Source organism: Chiloscyllium plagiosum, unplaced genomic scaffold, assembly GCF_037043375.1.
Source record: "Chiloscyllium plagiosum isolate Xiang-an unplaced genomic scaffold, Cpla_swu_hap1 HiC_scaffold_47, whole genome shotgun sequence".
Classification (NCBI taxonomy): domain Eukaryota; kingdom Metazoa; phylum Chordata; class Chondrichthyes; order Orectolobiformes; family Hemiscylliidae; genus Chiloscyllium; species Chiloscyllium plagiosum.
Genome location: NW_028270185.1, coordinates 8,001,913 through 8,022,693, shown reverse-complemented (window position 1 = coordinate 8,022,693; position 20,781 = coordinate 8,001,913). Strand labels below are relative to the sequence as shown.

The following is a 20,781-nucleotide window of genomic DNA, read 5'->3' as shown; positions in this document are numbered from 1 at the left end:
CTCCGGTTTCCTCCCACAGTCCAAAGATGTGCAGGTCAGTGTGGATTGGCCAGGCCAAATTGTCCAGAGTGTCCAGGGATGTGTCGGTTAGGTGCATGTAAAGTAATAGGGAAGGGGAATGGGTCTGGGTGGGTTAATCTTTGGAGGGTTGGTGTGGACTTGTTGGGCTGAAGGGCCTGTTTCCACACTGTAGGGATTCTATGATGATAATCCTATGATTTAAAGGGGCATCCTTTTCACACAGAGGGTGGTGCGTGTATGGAATGAGCTGCCAGAGGAAGTGGTGGAGGCTGGTACAATTACAACATTTAAAAGGCATCTGGATGGGTATATGAATAGGGAGGGTTTGGAGGGATATGGGCCAAATACTGGACTAGATTAATTTAGGGTATTGGGTTAGCATGGATGAGTTGGACTGAAGGGTCTGTTTCTGTGCTGTACATCTCTATGACTTTAAATGTAAATGAGCTATATCACAACTTTGACTGATTATCCTATCCTGGCTGCTGTCTGGCTAATAGTCAAGATTATTCAACAAGTGCTGTCCAAAACCTATCATCTTGGCAACACCTCACTCCCTTGCCCACGAGTCAGCACTCTTATATAAATTGTGGCCATTATTGGAAATTTGGCACTCTTGCTTTGGGTCCAGATGCATGTAAGGTGATACTTATTTCTATCTTGCAAACTTCAAGCTCTGCATGACCGAGCCACTGCTGCATTGCCCTTTCAGAGAGCCTTCGCAGATTTGATGGGCCGAATGGTCTCCGTTTGAGCAGCACCATCCCATTAGTCAACCACCCGGCTCCTGCTTGCTGGTTCCAGTTCCAGTTGCACGTTGGTGGCTATCAGTTATAGTGAGAGGCCTCCTCTTTGCCTAATGCTCTCTCCTGTTTCCTGCTTCCCCCGTCCCCGTGACAGATATTTCCGGATCCCTTGGAAAGTGCCGACGAGTGTTATCGGAGGATCAAAGGTCGCCTGCCCTCGATTACAGTGGAGCTGACTGACGCGGGCGAGGTGGAGAGTGGCGAGTTACGTTGGCCTCCTCCTGAGGAGCCCAGCCCCCGTGCTGACGCGGAGGATGTCTTTGAAGCCAGCGCCGAGCCAGACGTTCCCGGAGAAATCCAGCCAGGGCCCAGTGAAGCTGCACCAGCCGGTGAGGATCTCTGCCATTTCCAACTGCGGAGGTTGCACCTCTCTCTCTTTGCCGTCTTTTACCAGTCCGGTGTTGGGTGGGCGCCAACGCAAACATTCATGGGGCATCACTCCATGGTGACGTCACCAGAATCACCAAACTGGGAACATTCCGTTTCAATCAGAATAGGGTGGCACGGTGGCTCAGAGGTTAGCACTGCTCCCTCACGGCGCCAGGAACCCAGGTTCAATCCCACCCTCGGGTGACTCTCTGTGTGGAGTTTGCATATTCTCCCCGTGTCTGCGTGGGTTTGCTCCGGGTGCTCAGGTTTCCTCCCACAGTCCAAAGATGTGCAGGTTAGGGTGGATTGGCCATGGGAGATTACCCATAGTGCCCAGAGATGTGCAGGTTAGGGTGGATTAGCTGTGGGAAATTACCCATAGTGCCCAGAGATGTGCAGGTTAGGGTGGATTGGCCATGGGAAATTACCCATAGTTCCCAGGGATGTGCAGGTTAGGGTGGATTGGCCATGGGAAATTACCCATAGTGCCCAGAGATGTGCAGGTTAGGGTGGATTGGCCATGGGAGATTACCCATAGTGCCCACAGATGTGCAGGTTAGGGTGGATGAGCTGTGGGAAATTACCCATAGTGCCCAGAGATGTGCAGGTTAGGGTGGATTGGCTGTGGGAAATTACCCATAGTGCCCAGGGATGTGCAGGTTAGGGTGGATTGCCCATGGGAAATTACCCATAGTGCCCAGGGATGTGAAGGTTAGTCACATTGGTAAGCGGTAAATATAGGACAGAGAAATGGGTCTGGGTGGGTTACTCTTTGGAGGGTCAGTGTGGACTTGTTGGGGCGAAGGGTCTGTTTCCACACTGTAGGGATTCTAGGATTCCACTCTGTGAAATTCCCCCTCCCCCAACCCCTATTAACAATATCCTGGGGGTCACCATTGTCCATGACTAGACTCCCCATGTTGGTTGCGAGAGCAGGTCGGAGGCTGGGATCGCAGCACTGAGTAACTCAGAGGCTGGGGGGGTGTTCGTCGATGATCGCACTTATGTTCAGCACCAGTTCCTCAGATACTGACGCAGTCCCTGTTCAAATCCGACAAGGTCTGGCCAAGGGACTGACAAGTGGCAAGTAACATTCGTGCCACGCAAATGCCAAGCTATGACCATCACCAATAAGAGGCAATCTAACCACCGCCCCTTGGAATTCAATGGTGTTACCACAAGGCACAAGTCAGGAGTGTGATGGAATACTCCCCACTTGCCCCGGATGGGGGCAGCTCCAACTCAAGAAGCTCGACACCATCCAGGATAAAGTAGCCCCCGCTTGATTGGCACCACATCCACAAGCATCCCCTCCCTCCACCTCCTGACACTCAGTAGCAGCAGTGTGTACCATCTACAAGATGCGCTGCAGCAACTCACCAAAGATCCTCAGAAACTACCGTCCACAGTGAGAGAACGGCAATGAGAAATTTCTTTTTCACTCTATCTGTGTTAACCACACCCTTCCCTAAGCCTCCCTCTCCCCCCCCACCGTCCCGTTTACTATCTAAGTGGTACCTTACCCATAATGCCACATGGGCAGGTCTGGACGTCCTGCTGAAAGTTCTAGAAGATCCAAAATTCCAGTCCCACCCTTATCCCCCATTACCAACGGGTGTACCCCCACCGGACACAAGGGAGCGACTTCATCCTGAGAAAGGAACAGGGTAACAGATGCGTTTTTATTCTTTCCTGGCCAGGACAAGGGTGTGCTCCATCTCTAATTGACCCCTGAACTGAGTGCCTTCCTTCGGCCATTTGAGAAGGCAACCAACAGCCAATCACACTGCTGTGGGTCTGGAGTCACGTTTAGGCAAGACCAGGAAGTAGGAAGAGGAAAGGTCATGGAGGGGATTACAGAGAAAGGGAGGGGTGATGGATGGGTTACAGGGATAGGGAGGGGTGATGGAGAGGGTTACAGAGATAGGGAGGGGTGAGGGAGTGGGGTTACAGAGATAGGGAGGGGTGAGGGAGTTTGCTTCAGAGATAATGAGGGGTGAGAGAGGGTGGTTACAGAGATAGGGAGGGATGAGAGAGGGGGGTTACAGAGATAGGGAGGGGTGAGAGAAGGGGGTTACAGAGATAGAGAGGGGTGTGGGGGAGGTTACAGAGATAGAGAGGGGTGAGAGAGGGGTTAACAGAGATAGGGAGGGATGAGAGAGGGGGTTTACAGAGATAGGGAGGAGTGAGGGAGTGGGTTACAGAGATAGGGAGGGGTGATGGAGTGGGTTACAGAGATAGGGAGGGGTGATGGAGGGGGTTATAGAGATAGGGTGGGGTGAGGGAGGAGGTTTACAGAGATAGGGAGGGGTGAGGAAGTGAATTACAGAGATAGGGAGGGGTGTTGGAGCGTGTTACAGAGATAGGGAGGGGTGAGAGAGGGGCTTACAGAGATAGGGAGGGGCGAAGGAGGGGGTTACAGAGATAGGGAAGGGTGAGGGAGTGGGTTACAGAGATAGGGAGGGATGATGGAGTGTGTTAAAGAGATAGGGAGGGGTGAGAGAGGGGGTTACAGAGACAGGGAGGGGTGATGGAGTGGGTAACAGAGATAGGGAGGGGTGAGGGAGGGGATTACAGAGGTAGGGAGGGGTGAGAGAGGGAAGTTACAGAGGTAGGGAGGGGTGAGAGAGGGGGGTTACAGAGATAGGGAGGTGTGAGTGAGGAGGTTACAGAGATAGGGAGGTGTGAGTGAGGAGGTTACAGAGATAGGGAGGGGTGAGAATGGGGGGTTATGGACATAGGGAGGGGTGAGAGAGGGGGGTTACAGAGATAGGGAGGGATGAGAGAGGGGGGTTACAGAGATAGGGAGGGGTGAGAGAAGGGGGTTACAGAGATAGAGAGGGGTGTGGGGGAGGTTACAGAGATAGAGAGGGGTGAGAGAGGGGTTAACAGAGATAGGGAGGGATGAGAGAGGGGTTTACAGAGATAGGGAGGAGTGAGGGAGTGGGTTACAGAGATAGGGAGGGGTGATGGAGTGGGTTACAGAGATAGGGAGGGGTGATGGAGGGGGTTATAGAGATAGGGTGGGGTGAGGGAGGAGGTTTACAGAGATAGGGAGGGGTGAGGAAGTGAATTACAGAGATAGGGAGGGGTGTTGGAGCGTGTTACAGAGATAGGGAGGGGTGAGAGAGGGGCTTACAGAGATAGGGAGGGGCGAAGGAGGGGGTTACAGAGATAGGGAAGGGTGAGGGAGTGGGTTACAGAGATAGGGAGGGATGATGGAGTGTGTTAAAGAGATAGGGAGGGGTGAGAGAGGGGGTTACAGAGACAGGGAGGGGTGATGGAGTGGGTAACAGAGATAGGGAGGGGTGAGGGAGGGGATTACAGAGGTAGGGAGGGGTGAGAGAGGGAAGTTACAGAGGTAGGGAGGGGTGAGAGAGGGGGGTTACAGAGATAGGGAGGTGTGAGTGAGGAGGTTACAGAGATAGGGAGGTGTGAGTGAGGAGGTTACAGAGATAGGGAGGGGTGAGAATGGGGGGTTATGGACATAGGGAGGGGTGAGAGAGGGGGGTTACAGAGATAGGGAGGGGTAAGAGAGGGGGGTTACAGAGATAGGGAGGGGTGAGGGAGGGGATTTACAGAGATAAGGAGGGGTGAGAGAGGGGGTTACAGAGATAGGGAGGGGTGATGGAGTGGGTTACAGAGATAGGGAGGGGTGATGGAGTGGGTTAGAAAGATAGGGAGCGGTGATGGAGGGAGTTACAGAGATAGGGTGGAGTGAGGGAGGAGGTTCACAGAGATAGGGAGGGGTGAGGAAGTGAATTACAGAGATAGGGAGGGGTGTTGGAGTGTGTTACAGAGATAGGGAGGGGTGAGAGAGGGGCTTACAGAGATAGGGAGGGGCGAAGGAGGGGGTTACAGAGATAGGGAAGGGTGAGGGAGTGGGTTACAGAGATAGGGAGGGATGATGGAGTGTGTTACAGAGATAGGGAAGGGTGAGAGAGGGTGGTTACAGAGATAGGGAGGGGTGATGGAGTGGGTAACAGAGATAGGGAGGGGTGAGGGAGGGGGTTACAGAGGTAGGGAGGGGTGAGAAAGGGAAGTTACAGAGGTAGGGAGGGGTGAGAGAGGGGGGTTACAGAGATAGGGAGGTGTGAGTGAGGAGGTTACAGAGGTAGGGAGGGGTGAGGGAGGGGGGTTACAGAGATAGGTAGGTGTGAGAGATGGGGATTACAGAGATAGGGAGGGGTGATGGAGTGGGTTACAGAGATAGGGAGGGGGGGTTACAGAGATAGGGAGGGGTGAGAGAGGGAGGTTACAGAGATAGGAAGGTGGGTTACAGAGATAGGGAAGGGTGAGGGAGGGGGGTTACAGAGATAGGGAGGGGTGAGGGAGGGTGGATTATAGAGATAGGGAAAGGTGAGGGAGGGGGGTTACAGATATAGGGAGGGGTGAGGGAGTGGGTTACAGAAATAGGGAGGGGTGAGAGAGGGGCTTACAGAGATAGGGAGTGGCGAGGGAGGGGGTTACAGAGATAGGGAGGGGTGAGGGAGTGGGTTACAGAGATAGGGAGGGGTGAGAGAGGGGCTTACAGAGATAGGGAGGGGCGAGGGAGGGGGTTACAGAGATAGGGAGGGGTGAGGGAGTTGGTTACAGAGATAGGGAGGGATGATGGAGTGTGTTACAGAGATAGGGAAGGGTGAGAGAGGGGGGTTACAGAGATAGGGAGGGGTGAGGGAGGGTGGATTATAGAGATAGGGAAAGGTGAGGGAGGGGGGTTACAGATATAGGGAGGGGTGAGGGAGTGGGTTACAGAAATAGGGAGGGGTGAGAGAGGGGCTTACAGAGATAGGGAGTGGCGAGGGAGGGGGTTACAGAGATAGGGAGTGGTGAGGGAGTGGGTTACAGAGATAGGGAGGGGTGAGAGAGGGGCTTACAGAGATAGGGAGGGGCGAGGGAGGGGGTTACAGAGATAGGGAGGGGTGAGGGAGTTGGTTACAGAGATAGGGAGGGATGATGGAGTGTGTTACAGAGATAGGGAAGGGTGAGAGAGGGGGGTTACAGAGATAGGGAGGGGTGAGGGAGGGCGGTTACAGAGTTAGGGAGGGGTGAGGGAGGGGGGTTACAGAGATAGGGAAAGGTGAGGGAGTGGGTTTCAGAGATAGGGAGGGATGATGGAGTGTGTTACAGAGATAGGGAGGGGTGAGAGAGGGGGGTTACAGAGATAGGGAGGGGTGATGGAGTGGGTAACAGAGATAGGGAGGGGTGAGGGAGGGGGTTACAGAGGTAGGGAGGGGTGAGAAAGGGAAGTTACAGAGGTAGGGAGGGGTGAGTGAGGGGGGTTACAGAGATAGGGAGGTGTGAGTGAGGAGGTTACAGAGATAGGGAGGGGTGAGGGAGGGGGGTTACAGAGATAGGTAGGGGTGAGAGATGGGGATTACAGAGATAGGGAGGGGTGATGGAGTGGGTTACAGAGATAGGGAGGGGGAGTTACAGAGATAGGGAGGGGTGAGAGAGGGAGGTTACAGAGATAGGAAGGTGGGTTACAGAGATAGGGAAGGGTGAGGGAGGGGGGTTACAGAGATAGGGAGGGGTGAGGGAGGGTGGATTATAGAGATAGGGAAAGGTGAGAGAGGGGGGTTACAGATATAGGGAGGGGTGAGGGAGTGGGTTACAGAGATAGGGAGGGGTGTTGGAGTGTGTTACAGAGATAGGGAGGGGTGAGAGAGGGGCTTACAGAGATAGGGAGGGGCGAGGGAGGGGGTTACAGAGATAGGGAGGGGTGAGGGAGTGGGTTACAGAGATAGGGAGGGATGATGGAGTGTGTTACAGAGATAGGGAAGGGTGAGAGAGGGGGGTTACAGAGATAGGGAGGGGTGAGGGAGGGGGGTTACAGAGTTAGAGAGGGGTGAGGGAGTGGGGTTACAGAGATAGGGAAAGGTGAGGGAGGGGGGTTACAGATATAGGGAGGGGTGAGGGAGTGGGTTACAGAGATATGGAAGGGTGAGGGAGTTATTTACAGATATAGGGAGGGGTGAGAGAGGGGTGTTACAGAGATAGGGAGGGTTGATGGAGTGGGTTACAGTGATAAGGAGGGGTGAGGGAGGGGGTTACAGACATAGGAAGGGGTGTGGGAGGGGAGTTACAGAGATAGGGAGGGATGAGTGAGAAGTGTTACAGAGATAGGGAGGGGTGAGGGAGGGGGCTTACAGAGATAGGGAGGGGTGATGGAATGTGTTACAGATAGGGAGGGGTGAGGGAGTGGGTTACAGAAATAGGGAGGGGTGAGAGAGGGGGGTTACAGAGATAGGAGTGGTGAGGGAGGGGGTTTACAGAGATAGGGAGGGGTAAGGGAGTGGGTTACAGAGATAGGGAGGGGTGAGAGAGGGCTGGTTACAGAGATAGGGAGGGGTGATGGAGTGGGTTACAGAGATAGGGAGGGGTGAGAGAGGAAGGGTTACAGAGATAGGGAGGCGTGAGAGAGGGGGGTTACAGAGATAGGGAGGGGTGTGGGAAGGGGGTTACAGAGATAGGGAGGGATGATGGAGTAGGTTACAGAGATAGGGAGGGATGATGGAGTGGGTTACAGAGATAAAGAGGTGAGAAAGGGGGGGTTGAGAGATAGGGAGGGCTGATGGAGGGGGTTACAGAGATAATGAGGGGTGATGGAGTGGGTTACAGAGATAGAGAGGGGTGAGAGAGGGGGGTTACAGGGACAGGGAGGGGTGAGAGAGGGGGTTTACAGTGATTGGGAGGGGTATGGGAGGGGGGTTACAGAGATAGGGAGGAGTGAGTGAGGGGTGTTACAGAGATAGGGAGGAGTGAGGGAGTGGGTTACAGAGATAGGGAGGGGTGATGGAGTGGGTTACAGAGATAGGGAGCGGTGATGGAGGGGGTTATAGAGATAGGGTGGGGTGAGGGAGGAGGTTTACAGAGATAGGGAGGGGTGAGGAAGTGAATTACAGAGATAGGGAGGGGTGTTGGAGCGTGTTACAGAGATAGGGAGGGGTGAGAGAGGGGCTTACAGAGATAGGGAGGGGCAAAGGAGGGGGTTACAGAGATAGGGAAGGGTGAGGGAGTGGGTTACAGAGATAGGGAGGGATGATGGAGTGTGTTACAGAGATAGGGAGGGGTGAGAGAGGGGGTTACAGAGACAGGGAGGGGTGATGGAGTGGGTAACAGAGATAGGGAGGGGTGAGGGAGGGGGTTACAGAGATAGGGAGGGGTGAGTGAGGGGGTTACAGAGATAGGGAGGGGTGAGAATGGGGGGTTATGGAGATAGGGAGGGGTGAGAGAGGGGGGTTACAGAGATAGGGAGGGGTGAGAGAGGGGGGTTACAGAGATAGGGAGGGGTGATGGACTGGGTTACAGAGATAGGGAGCGGTGATGGAGGGGGTTACAGAGATAGGGTGGAGTGAGGGAGGAGGTTTACAGAGATAGGGAGGGGTGAGGAAGTGAATTACAGAGATAGGGAGGGGTGTTGGAGTGTGTTACAGAGATAGGGAGGGGTGAGAGAGGGGCTTAAAAAGATAGGGAGGGGCGAAGGAGGGGGTTACAGAGATAGGGAAGGGTGAGAGAGTGGGTTACAGAGATAGGGAGGGATGATGGAGTGTGTTACAGAGATAGGGAGGGTGAGAGAGGGTGGTTACAGAGATAGGGAGGGGTGATGGAGTGGGTAACAGAGATAGGGAGGGGTGAGGGAGGGGGTTACAGAGGTAGGGAGGGGTGAGAAAGGGAAGTTACAGAGGTAGGGAGGGGTGAGAGAGGGGGGTTACAGAGATAGGGAGGTGTGAGTGAGGAGGTTACAGAGGTAGGGAGGGGTGAGGGAGGGGGGTTACAGAGATAGGTAGGGGTGAGAGATGGGGATTACAGAGATAGGGAGGGGTGATGGAGTGGGTTACAGAGATAGGGAGGGGGGGTTACAGAGATAGGGAGGGGTGAGAGAGGGAGGTTACAGAGATAGGAAGGTGGGTTACAGAGATAGGGAAGGGTGAGGGAGGGGGGTTACAGAGATAGGGAGGGGTGAGGGAGGGTGGATTATAGAGATAGGGAAAGTTGAGGGAGGGGGGTTACAGATATAGGGAGGGGTGAGGGAGTGGGTTACAGGGATAGGGAGGGGTGAAAGAGGGGCTTACAGAGATAGGGAGGGGCGAGGGAGGGGGTTACAGAGATAGGGAGGGGTGAGGGAGTTGGTTACAGAGATAGGGAGGGATGATGGAGTGTGTTACAGAGATAGGGAAGGGTGAGAGAGGGGGGTTACAGAGATAGGGAGGGGTGAGGAAGGGGGGTTACAGAGTTAGGGAGGGGTGAGGGAGGGGGGGTTACAGAGATAGGGAAAGGTGAGGGAGGGGGGTTACAGAGTTAGGGAGGGGTGAGGGAGTGGGGGTTACAGAGATTGGGAAAGGTGAGGGAGGGGGGTTACAGATATAGGGAGGGGTGAGGGAGTGGGTTACAGAGATAGGGAGGGATGATGGCGTGTGTTACAGAGATAGGGAGGGGTGAGAGAGGGGGGTTACAGAGATAGGGAGGGGTGATGGAGTGGTTAACAGAGATAGGGAAGGGTGAGGGAGGGGGTTACAGAGGTAGGGAGGGGTGAGAAAGGGAAGTTACAGAGGTAGGGAGGGGTGAGAGAGGGGGGTTACAGAGATAGTGAGGTGTGAGTGAGGAGGTTACAGATATAGGGAGGGGTGAGGGAGGGGGGTTACAGAGATAGGTAGGGGTGAGAGATGGGGATTACAGAGATAGGGAGGGGTGATGGAGTGTGTTACAGAGATAGGGAGGGGTGAGAGAGGGAGGTTACAGAGATAGGAAGGTGGGTTACAGAGATAGGGAAGGGTGAGGGAGGGGGGTTACAGAGATAGGGAGGGGTGAGGGAGGGGGGATTATAGAGATAGGGAAAGGTGTGGGAGGGGGGTTACAGATATAGGGAGGGGTGAGGGAGTGGGTTACAGAGATAGGGAGGGGTGTTGGAGTGTGTTACAGAGATAGGGAAGGGTGAGAGAGGGGGGTTACAGAGATAGCGAGGGGTGAGGGAGGGGGGTTACAGAGTTAGGGAGGGGTGAGGGAGTGGGGGTTACAGAGATAGGGAAAGGTGAGGGAGGGGGGTTACAGAGTTAGGGAGGGGTGAGGGAGTGGGTTACAGAGATAGGGAAGGGTGAGGGAGTTATTTACAGAGATAGGGAGGGGTGAGAGAGGGGTGTTACAGAGATAGGGAGGGTTGATGGAGTGGGTTACAGAGATAGGGAGGGATGAGTGAGAAGTGTTACAGAGATAGGGAGGGGTGAGGGAGGGGGCTTACAGAGATAGGGAGGGGTGATGGAATGTGTTACAGATAGGGAGGGGTGAGGGAGTGGGTTACAGAAATAGGGAGGGGTGAGAGAGGGGGGTTACAGAGATAGGAGTGGTGAGGGAGGGGGTTTACAGAGATAGGGAGGGGTAAGGGAGTGGGTTACAGAGATAGGGAGGGGTGAGAGAGGGGCGGTTACAGAGATAGGGAGGGGTGATGGAGTGGGTTACAGAGATAGGGAGGGGTAAGGGAGTGGATTACAGAGTTAGGGAGGGATGATGGAGGGGGTTACGGAGATAGGGAGGGGTGAGCGTGGGGTTTACAGAGACAGGGAGGGGTGAGGGAAGGGGGTTATAGAGATAGGGAGGGATGATGGAGTAGGTTACAGAGATAGGGAGGGATGATGGAGTGGGTTACAGAGATAAAGAGAGGTGAGAAAGGGGGGGGTTGAGAGATAGGGAGGGCTGATGGAGGGGGTTACAGAGATAATGAGGGGTGATGGAGTGGGTTACAGAGATAGAGAGGGGTGAGAGAGGGGGGTTACAGGGACAGGGAGGGGTGAGAGAGGGGGTTTACAGAGATTGGGAGGGGTATGGGAGGGGGGTTACAGAGATAGGGAGGGGTGAGTGAGGGGGGTTACAGAGATAGGGAGGGATGATGGAGGGGGTTACAGAGATAGAGAGGGATGAGTGAGGGGGGTTACAGGGATAGGGAGGGGTAATGGAGGGGGTTACAGTGATAGGGAGGGGTGAGAGAAGGGGGTTTTAGAAATAGGGAGGGGTGAGAGAGGGGGTTTACAGAGATAGGGAGGGGTATGGGAGGGGGGTTACAGAGATAGGGAGGGTTGAGTGAGGGGTGTTACAGAGATAGGGAGGGGTGAGAGAAGGAGGTTACAGAGATAGACAGGGATGAGGGAGGGGGGTTACAGAGGTAGGGCGGGGTGAGGGAGTGGGTTACAGAGATAGACAGGGGGGTTACAGAGATAGGGAGGGGTGAGGGAGTGGGTTACAGAGATAGGGAGGGGTGAGGGTAGGGGGTTACAGAGATAGGGAGGGATGGGAGATGGTGGTTACAGAGATAGGGAGGGGTGATGAAGTGGGTTACAGAGACAGGGAGGGGTGAGTGAGGGGGGTTACAGGGATAGGGAGGGGTGATGGAGGGGGTTACAGAGATAGGGAGGGGTGAGGGAGTGGGTTACAGAGATAGAGAGGGGAGTTACAGAGATAGGGAGGGGTGAGGGAGTGGGTTACAGAGATAGACAGGGGGGTTACAGAGATAGGGAGGAGTGAGGGAGTGGGTTACAGAGATACGGAGGGATGAGGGAGTGGTTACTGAGATAGGGAGGGGTGAGGGAAGGGGGTACAGGGATAGGGAGTGGTGATGGAGTGGTTACAGAGATAAGGAGGGATGAGGGATGGGTGTTACAGAGATAGGGAGGGATGAGGGAGTGGGTTACAGAAATTGTGATGGGTGATGGAGGACGTTACAGAGATAGGGAGGGATGATGGAGGGGATACAAAGATAGGGAGGAGTGAGGGAAGCGATTACAGTGATAGGGAGGGGTGAGGAAGGGCGTTACAGTAATAATGAGGGGTGAGGTGATTGAGGGGTTTACGGAGATATTGAGGGATGAGGTGACAGAGGGATTACGGAGATAGTGAGGGATGAGGAGGTGGAGGGATTATGGAGATAGTGAGGTGAGGGGTTAGGTGATGGAGGGATTACAGAGATAGTGAGGGGTGAGGAGATGGAGGGATTATGGAGATAGTGAGGGGTGAGGAGGTGGAGGGATTATGGAGATAGTGAGGTGAGGGGTGAGGTGATGGAGGGATTACAGAGATAGTGAGGGGTGAGGAGATGGAGGGATTATGGAGATAGTGAGGGGTGAGGAGATGGAGTGATTATGGAGATAGTGAGGGGTGAGGTGATGGAGGGATTACGAAGATAGTGAGGGGTGAGGTAACGGAGGGATTACGGAGATAGTGAGAGGTGAGGTGATGGAGGGATTATGGAGATAGTGAGGGGTGAGGAGATGGAGTGATTATGGAGATAGTGAGGGGTGAGGTGACGGAGGGATTATGGAGATAGTGAGGGGTGAGGTAACGGAGGGATTACGGAGATAGTGAGGGATGAGGAGATGGAGGGATTACGGAGATAGTGAGGGATGAGGAGATGGAGGGATTATGGAGATGGTGAGGGGTGAGGAGATGGAGAGATTATGGAGATAGTGAGGGGTCAGGTGATGGAGGGATTACGGAGATAGTGAGGGGTGAGGTGACCAAGGGATTATGGAGATAGTGAGGGGTGAGGAGATGGAGGGATTATGGAGATAGTGAGGGGTGAGGTGATGGAGGGATTACGAAGATAGTGAGGGGTGAGGTGACGGAGAGATTATGGAGATAGTGAGGGTGAGGTGACAGAGGGATTACGGAGATAGTGAGGGGTGAGGTGATGGAGGGATTATGGAGATAGTGAGGGGTGAGGTGACAGAGGGATTACGGAGATAGTGAGGGGTGAGGAGATGGAGGGATTACGGAGATAGTGAGGGGTGAAGAGATGGAGGGATTACGAAGATAGTGAGGGGTAAGGTGATGGAGGGATTATAGAGATAGTGAGGGATGAGGTGACAGAGGGATTACGGAGATAGTGAGGGGTGAGGAGATAGAGGAATTTCGGAGATAGTGAGTGGTGAGGTGACCGAGGGATTACGGAGATAGTGAGGGGTGAGGTGATGGAGGGATTACGGAGATAGTGAGGGGTGAGGAGATGGAGGGATTATGGAGATAGTGAGGGTGAGGTGACAGAGGGATTACGGAGATAGTGAGGGGTGAGGTGACGGAGGGATTATGGAGATAGTGAGGGGTGGGTGACGGAAGGATTACGGAGATAGTGAGGGGTGAGGAGATGGAGGGATTTCGGAGGTAGTGAGTGGTGAGGTGACCGAGGGATTACGGAGATAGTGAGAGGTGAGGTGATGGAGGGATTACGGAGATAGTGAGGGGTGAGGTGATGGAGGGATTACGACTATAGTGAGGGGTGAGGTGACAGAGGGATTATGGAGATAGTGAGGGGTGAGGAGATGGAGGGATTTCGGAGATAGTGAGTGGTGAGGTGACCGAGGGATTACGGAGATAGTGAGTGGTGAGGTGACGGAGGGATTACGGAGATAGTCAGGGGTGAGGTGACGGAGGGATTATGGAGATAGTGAGGGGTGAGGTGATGGAGGGATTACGGAGATAGTGAGGGGTGAGGTGATGGATGGATTATGGAGATAGTGAGGGGTGAGGAGATGGAGGGATTATGGAGATAGTGAGGGGTGAGGTGACAGAGGGATTATGGAGATAGTGAGGGGTGAGGTGATGGAGGGATTATGGAGATAGTGAGGGGTGAGGTGATGGACAGATTATGGAGATAGTGAGGGGTGAGGAGATGGAGGGATTACGGAGATAGTGAGGGGTGAGGTGACAGAGGGATTATGGAGATAGTGAGGGGTGAGGTGACAGAGGGATTATGGAGATAGTGAGGGGTGAGGAGTTGGAGGGATTACGGAGATAGTGAGGGGTGAGGTGACGGAGGGATTACGGAGATAGTGAGGGTGAGGAGTTGGAGGGATTATGGAGATAGTGAGGGGTGAGGTGACGGAGGGATTTCGGAGATAGAGAGGGGTGAGGTGATGGAGGGATTATGGAGATAGTGAGGGGTGAGGTGACGGAGGGATTTCGGAGATAGTGAGGGGTGAGGTGACGGAGGGATTACGGAGATAGTGAGGGGTGAGGTGATGGAGGGAGTATGGAGATAGTGAGGGGTGAGGTGACGGAGGGGTTACGGAGATAGTGAGGTGTGAGGTGACGGAGGGATTACGGAGATAGTGAGGGGTGACGAGATGGAGGGATTATGGAGATAGTGAGGGTGAGGTGATGGAGGGATTACGGAGATAGTGAGGGGTGAGGTGATGGAGGGGTTACGGAGATAGTGAGGGGTGAGGTGATGGAGGGATTATGGAGATAGTGAGGGGTGAGGTGATGGAGGGGTTACGGAGATAGTGAGGGGTGAGGAGATGGAGGGATTACGGAGATAGTGAGGGTGCAGTGACGGAGGGGTTACGGAGATAGCGAGGGGTGAGGTGACGGAGGGATTACGGAGATAGTGAGGGGTGAGGAGTTGGAGGGGTTTGAAGACACGGATGAGTATTCCCAGAATCGAGGGGGGTTTGGGTCAGGGCCTGGTGTCGGCTTGTGCATGCGGTGCCCCGGTGAAGTATCTTCGATAGGATCCCCCCCACCGTCTCCCCGGGATGTCCCTGTGTCAGAGCGAGCGGCATCGTCCACAACTCCCTCCTCATGTTGTGTTTCTTTCCCCAGGAGAGGAAGAGGCGGAGACGGAGAGAGGTGGGGCAGCCGAGGCCGTGAGCCTACCCCAGGCCGAGGAGGGGGGGTGTGGGGGTTGGCGAAGTGAGGAACTGAGAATGGTGTCCCGTTCCTGAGGTTGGTTGTGAAGGAATCAGCTCCTGGACGGAGGGTGCAAAGCCCACCATCAACATTCCAAACCCCTCCCGCCCAATAAAAGATTCGGATGACCTTCCTGACCCCTGACCCCTCCATCTTTACGTGTCAGCTTGGCTCTGGCTCTGGGACCTTCACTCATCAGCTCACACTCTAGGCCGTGAGCGTCTTGGTGACATGGTGGCTCAGTGGGTTAGCACTGCTGCCTCACGGCACCAGGGGCCCGGGTTCGATTCCACCCTCGGGCGCCTGTCTACATGGCGTTTGCATGTTCTCCCCGTGTCTGCGTGGGCTTCCTCCCACAGCCCAAAGATGCACAGGTTAGGGTGGATTGGCCATGGGAAATTGCCCCATAGTGTCCAAGGGTGTGCAGGTTAGTCATGGGGAAATGCAGGGTTACAGGGTAGGGGGGATAGGTCTGGATGCCCTTTGGAGGGTCGGTGTGGACTCAATAGGCTGAATGGCCTCTGTCTGCACTGTAGAATGGAATAGATTCTCTGGTGTGATCCAGCATGGAGGGAGGACAAGGGACAGCAGATCCATTGATCACCACCCCGCTGCTATCCCCCTCTTTGGGTAGGGCTCCAGAATCATATGATCTAATCTCTGGTGATCTCTCAAAGTGTGGAAGCAGACCATTCAGTCCATGGTGCCAACGATAGCCCACTTGAATAGATCGGTTTCCCATTAAGATTCAAATGAATGCAGGAGTCGGCCATTCTGCCCCTTTAGTGTGCTGGGCCATTTACTGATTGGACCGCAGGCTTGACCCCACCTTTTAGTCTTTTCCCCCCTTTGATCTCTGCTCTTTCCCCAGAATCCGGACACTGCTCCCCCACTCGCCATTGTAACGTTGGGTGCTGAACTTGCTTCCATCGATTTGGTCAGAACCCATCCTAGATTACAGCAACTCCCCAAGGAGCCTCCTTGTCCCAGATCAGCTTTGTCTGTTTTGATTCTGAGGAACGCTCATCATTCAGAAATGTTTACTCTGTTTCTGTGTCCACGGACACTACTGACAGTTTCTAGTTTTTACTCTCTTGTGTCTAAGGGAACTGCTCCTCCTCTGCTTTGTCAAAAAACCCTTCGTGTTTCTAAACGCCTCGATCAAATCTTCTAAGAGTACATCAACCTGGGTCCTGCTCCAGGTAACGCAATCAGAAATTGCTGGAAAAACTCAGCAGGCCTGGCAGCATCTGTGGACAGAAAGCAGCGTTAACCTTTCAGGTCCAGTGATCCTTCCTCAGATCTATTCATTTATAATACAAGACACACTACAGAAATTCACCAAAGATCCTCAGGCAGCACCTTCCAAACCCACGACCACTTCCATCCAGAAGGACAAGGGGCAACAGATACTTGGGAACACCATTCCCCCTGCAGCCACTCACCTTCCTGAAATGGGAATATATCATTATTCCTTCAGTGTCACTGGGTCAAAATCCCGGAATTCCCTCCCTCAGGGCATTGTGGGTCTACCCACAGCACACGGACTGCAGCGGTTCAAGAAGGCAGCTCACCCCCACCTTCTCAAGGGGGCAATTAGGGACGGGCCAATAAATGTTGGCGAAGCCTTTATCTCAGGAGTGAATACGAAAGTATTAACAAAGGGTCTGATGCTGGTTAAAACCAAACTTCGGCTGTCATGCAATTTGTAAACCGAATGATTTGTGGTAGAATGGAGCAATTTCAGAAGCTCCCTAACTCACATTCACACACACACACATACTGCTACACATGCTCACACACACACACACACACACACACACACACTGCTACACATGCTCACACACACACACACACACACACACACACTGCTACACATGCTCACACACACACACACACACACACACACTGCTACACATGCTCACACACACACACACACACTGCTACACATGCTCACACACACACACACACACACACACACTGCTACACATGCTCACACACACACACTGCTACACATGCTCACACACACACACACACACACACACACTGCTACACATGCTCACACACACACACACACACACTGCTACACATGCTCACACACACACACACTGCTACACATGCTCACACACACACACACACACACACTGCTACACATGCTCACACACACACACACATACTGCTACACATGCTCACACACACACACACACACACTGCTACACATGCTCACACACACACACACACACTGCTACACATGCTCACACACACACAAGCACAGGTAGTCACACACACAGACACACGTTCATACGTACACACACACACACAGATGCACATGCACTCACACACACACGCACTCATAAACACGCACATACACTCATGCACATACAGTCACACACACTTACACACGCTCACACATTCACACTCACACACACATACCTGTGCTCTCTCTATCACACACACACTCGCACAAACACACATATACACACACATGCATGCACACACACATGCATGTTTGGTTTTAACCAGCATCAGACCCTTTGTTAATATTTTTGTATTCACACATACACACACACACAGTCACACACACTCACAGATGTACACACTCACAGTCACACACACTCACAGATGTACACACACACATAAACACACACACACACAGTCACACACACTCACAGATGTACACACACACACAGTCACACACACTCACAGATGTACACACACACATAAACACACACACACAGTCACACACACTCACAGATGTACACACACACACAGTCACACACACTCACAGATGTACACACTCACAGTCACACGCACTCACAGATGTACACACACACATAAACACACACACAGTCACACACACTCACAGATGTACATACACACAGTCACACACACTCACAGATGTACACACACACATACACACACACAGTCACACACACTCACACATGTACACACACACACACACACACACACACACACACACACAGAGTCACTGTGACGTTGCCCACTGGTGGCAGTGTTCAAGATCTGAATAGGATGCAGGTTAAGAGATACTTGAACTTTTTCTAATTGTAATGCAGTGTACCTCTTAAATCTTGAGTGTGTCTCAGTATAACCCATAATTATTCTGCTTGCATGAAATAGAATTGCTATAGAGACCGGAAACTGTAGAGACGTGGTGCTTGTTAAAATCCCTGAATGTTAATCTGTTTCTGCATTAAAGGAATGACTTCGATTCTGTTAAAGTGCTGAATTGTTGCATCGTTCATTTTAAAGTTTGTTTTCTGATGGGAGAGGGGGTGGCACAGGTCAGAGGTTGCTGTTCGTCGGAGGGTCGGTGTGGACTCGATGGGCTGAATGGCCTGCTACAATCCCATTTCAACAGCGTTGTCACGAGATGTCTCGCTGTTTGAAGAGCACGGAGGGCTCGCCTCATTGTTCGGGGCACAAAGGACTCAGAATTGTCAGCTCAGCAACAGTTCACAAGTTCACACTCCATCCGACAATAAGACCAGAAGGTATTGGAGCTGAAGTGGGCCGTTCAGCCCCTCGGGCCCTGCTATGCCATTCAATGAGACCGTGGCTGAATCTGATCATCCCCAACCCCATCTTCCTGCCTTTTCCCACGATTCCCCTTCCTGACTAAAAATCTCTCTCCCTCTCAGCCTTGAATGGCCCATCCTTGACAGCCCTCTGCGGTAAAGAATTCCACAGATTCCCTCCCCTCGGAGAGAAGGTAATCCTCCCCATCCCTGTCTTCAATGGATGGCCCCTTACTCTGAGATGGTGCCCCTCTGGGCCTAGACTCTCCCACACGAGGGGAAACACCCTCCCCACATCTCCCCCTGTCAAACCCCCTCAGAATCTTGTACACTTCAATAAGGTCACCTCTCATTCTCCTAAATCCCGATGAGGACAGGTCCAACCTACTCCCCCTCTCCTCATAAGACACTCCCTCCATCCCCGGGATCAGCCGAGTGAACCTTCTCTGGACCGCCTCCAGGATATCTATCCTTAACGGCCCAAGATGATTCACGGTATCCCAGCCGTGGTCTGACTAGGGCCTCGTAGAGCTTTAGTAAAGTATTCCTATATTTATATTCCATTTTCTTTGAAATAAAAGCCAGCGCTCATTTTCCATCTACTTGCTGAGTCATAGAGATGTACAGCATGGAAACAGATCCTTCGGCCCAACTCATCCATGCCGACTTTATATCCCAATCCAATCTAGTCCCCTATCCCTTCAAACCTCTCCTATTCATATACCCATCCAAATGCCTCTTAAATGCTGTAATTGTACCAGCCTCCACCACTTCCTCTGGCAGCTCATTCCATACACGTACCACCCTCTGTGTGAAAAAGTTGCCCCTTAGCTCTCTTTTATATCTTTCCCCTCTCACCCTAACCTATGCCCTCTAGTTCTGGACTCCCCCACCCCAGGGAAAAGACTTTATCTATTTACCCTCTCCACGCCCCTCATGATTTTATAAACCTCTATAAGGTCACCCCTCAGCCTCCAACGCTCCAGGGAAAACAGCCCCAGCCTGTTCAGCCTCTCCCTGTAGCTCAGATCCTCCAACCCTGGCAACATCCTTTGCCAAACAATTATTTGAAATGAGAGGTGGGGGGAGGGGTTGGTGCTTGACTGCAATGCCCTCCACAGTTGAATGTCCTCTGGATCTCCCAGTTGACGGATGACCATTTGGAGGTTATTGGGTCAGTGTGTGGCAGGGGAGAATGGCTGAAACACCTCAGACCCTGAGGGGAACTTGACCTGGTGGATGTGGAAAGGACAGTTCGTCTTGTAGAACAATCTAGAACGGGGGGTCATTCTTTAAAAACAAGGGGGCGCCCATTTAAAATGGGGACAATTTTCTCTGTCAGTGGAGTCTTTGGAAACTTCCTTCCCCAAAAGGAAGCAAAGCCTCGGAATGTTTTGAAGGTAGGTAGCAGTGGACAGATTGGTGCTGAGTCGTTGGGGAGTGGGGGGAAAGGTTATTGGGAGGTAGGCAGGGAGGTGGAGAGGTGAAAGGGGCTATTATTGAATGCCAGAGGGGCAGAGTGGCCTCTGAGAATCAGAGCCAGCAATTACAGCTACAGTCCACCAGGAGGAGTGCCTCCTCCACAATGGCCTTTTTTAAACTGATTTATAAACTCATTTAGCATCGTAGGGTCAAACAGCACCTGTATATTGGGGAGGTGATGGTCTAGAGGTATTATCGCTGTACCGTTAATCCAAGGAACCCAGGCTCAGATCCCACCACGGCAGATGGTGAAATCTGAATTTAATAAAATATGTGGAGTTAAGGATCTAATGATGACCAGGAATCAATTGTCACTAATGTCCTTTAGGGAAGGAAACTGTCATCTTTACCTGGTCTGGGCCTACACGTGACTCCAGACCCACAGTGATGTGGCTGACTCTGCACTGACCCTTGAGCAATTAGGGAGGGCAAGAAACGCTGGGCAAAAGTGAGGGCTGGAGATCAGAGTCAAGGGTGTGGTGCTAGAAAAGCGCAGCAGGTCAGGCAACATCCAAGGAGCAGGAGAATCGACATTGTGGGCAAAATCCCTTGTGTCAGGAATAAACCCTAGTCTGGAAGGCAACCTGTGAATGAGTAAAGATAAACCTTTTACAAAGTGGTAGGTTTGTGTTGCATCCTTAGAGGGGGTTAAAGACTTCCTGCATTCCTCAGGGGAAGGAGGTAAATAGCCTATCTTTACAATGTTAAAAATCACACAACACCAGGTTATTGTCCAACAGGTTTATGTGGAAGCACTAACTTTCAGAGCGCTGCTCCTCTGTTGGGTAGCTACCTGATGAAGGAGCAGTGCTCCGAAAGCTAGTGCTTCCAAATAAACCTGTTGGACAATAACCTGGTGTCGTGTGATTTTTAACTTTATCCACCCCAGT

At 52.8% G+C, this 20,781-nt stretch overlaps 1 protein-coding gene across 2 annotated transcripts in view; it reads left to right on the top strand.

The window, feature by feature from the left end:
• LOC122542694 (protein LBH-like) overlaps nt 1-18,112 on the top strand; it is a 36,340-nt gene extending 18,228 nt beyond the window's left edge. For both annotated transcript variants that reach the window (XM_087984112.1, XM_087984113.1), the window contains 2 exons: nt 922-1,156; nt 14,784-18,112. In XM_087984112.1, the coding sequence (XP_087840238.1) occupies nt 922-1,156; nt 14,784-14,905 (357 nt within the window). In that variant the 3' untranslated portion in view covers nt 14,906-18,112. The remainder of the gene's footprint in view (nt 1-921; nt 1,157-14,783) is intronic.
• The last annotated feature ends 2,669 nt before the right edge of the window (nt 18,113-20,781 follow it).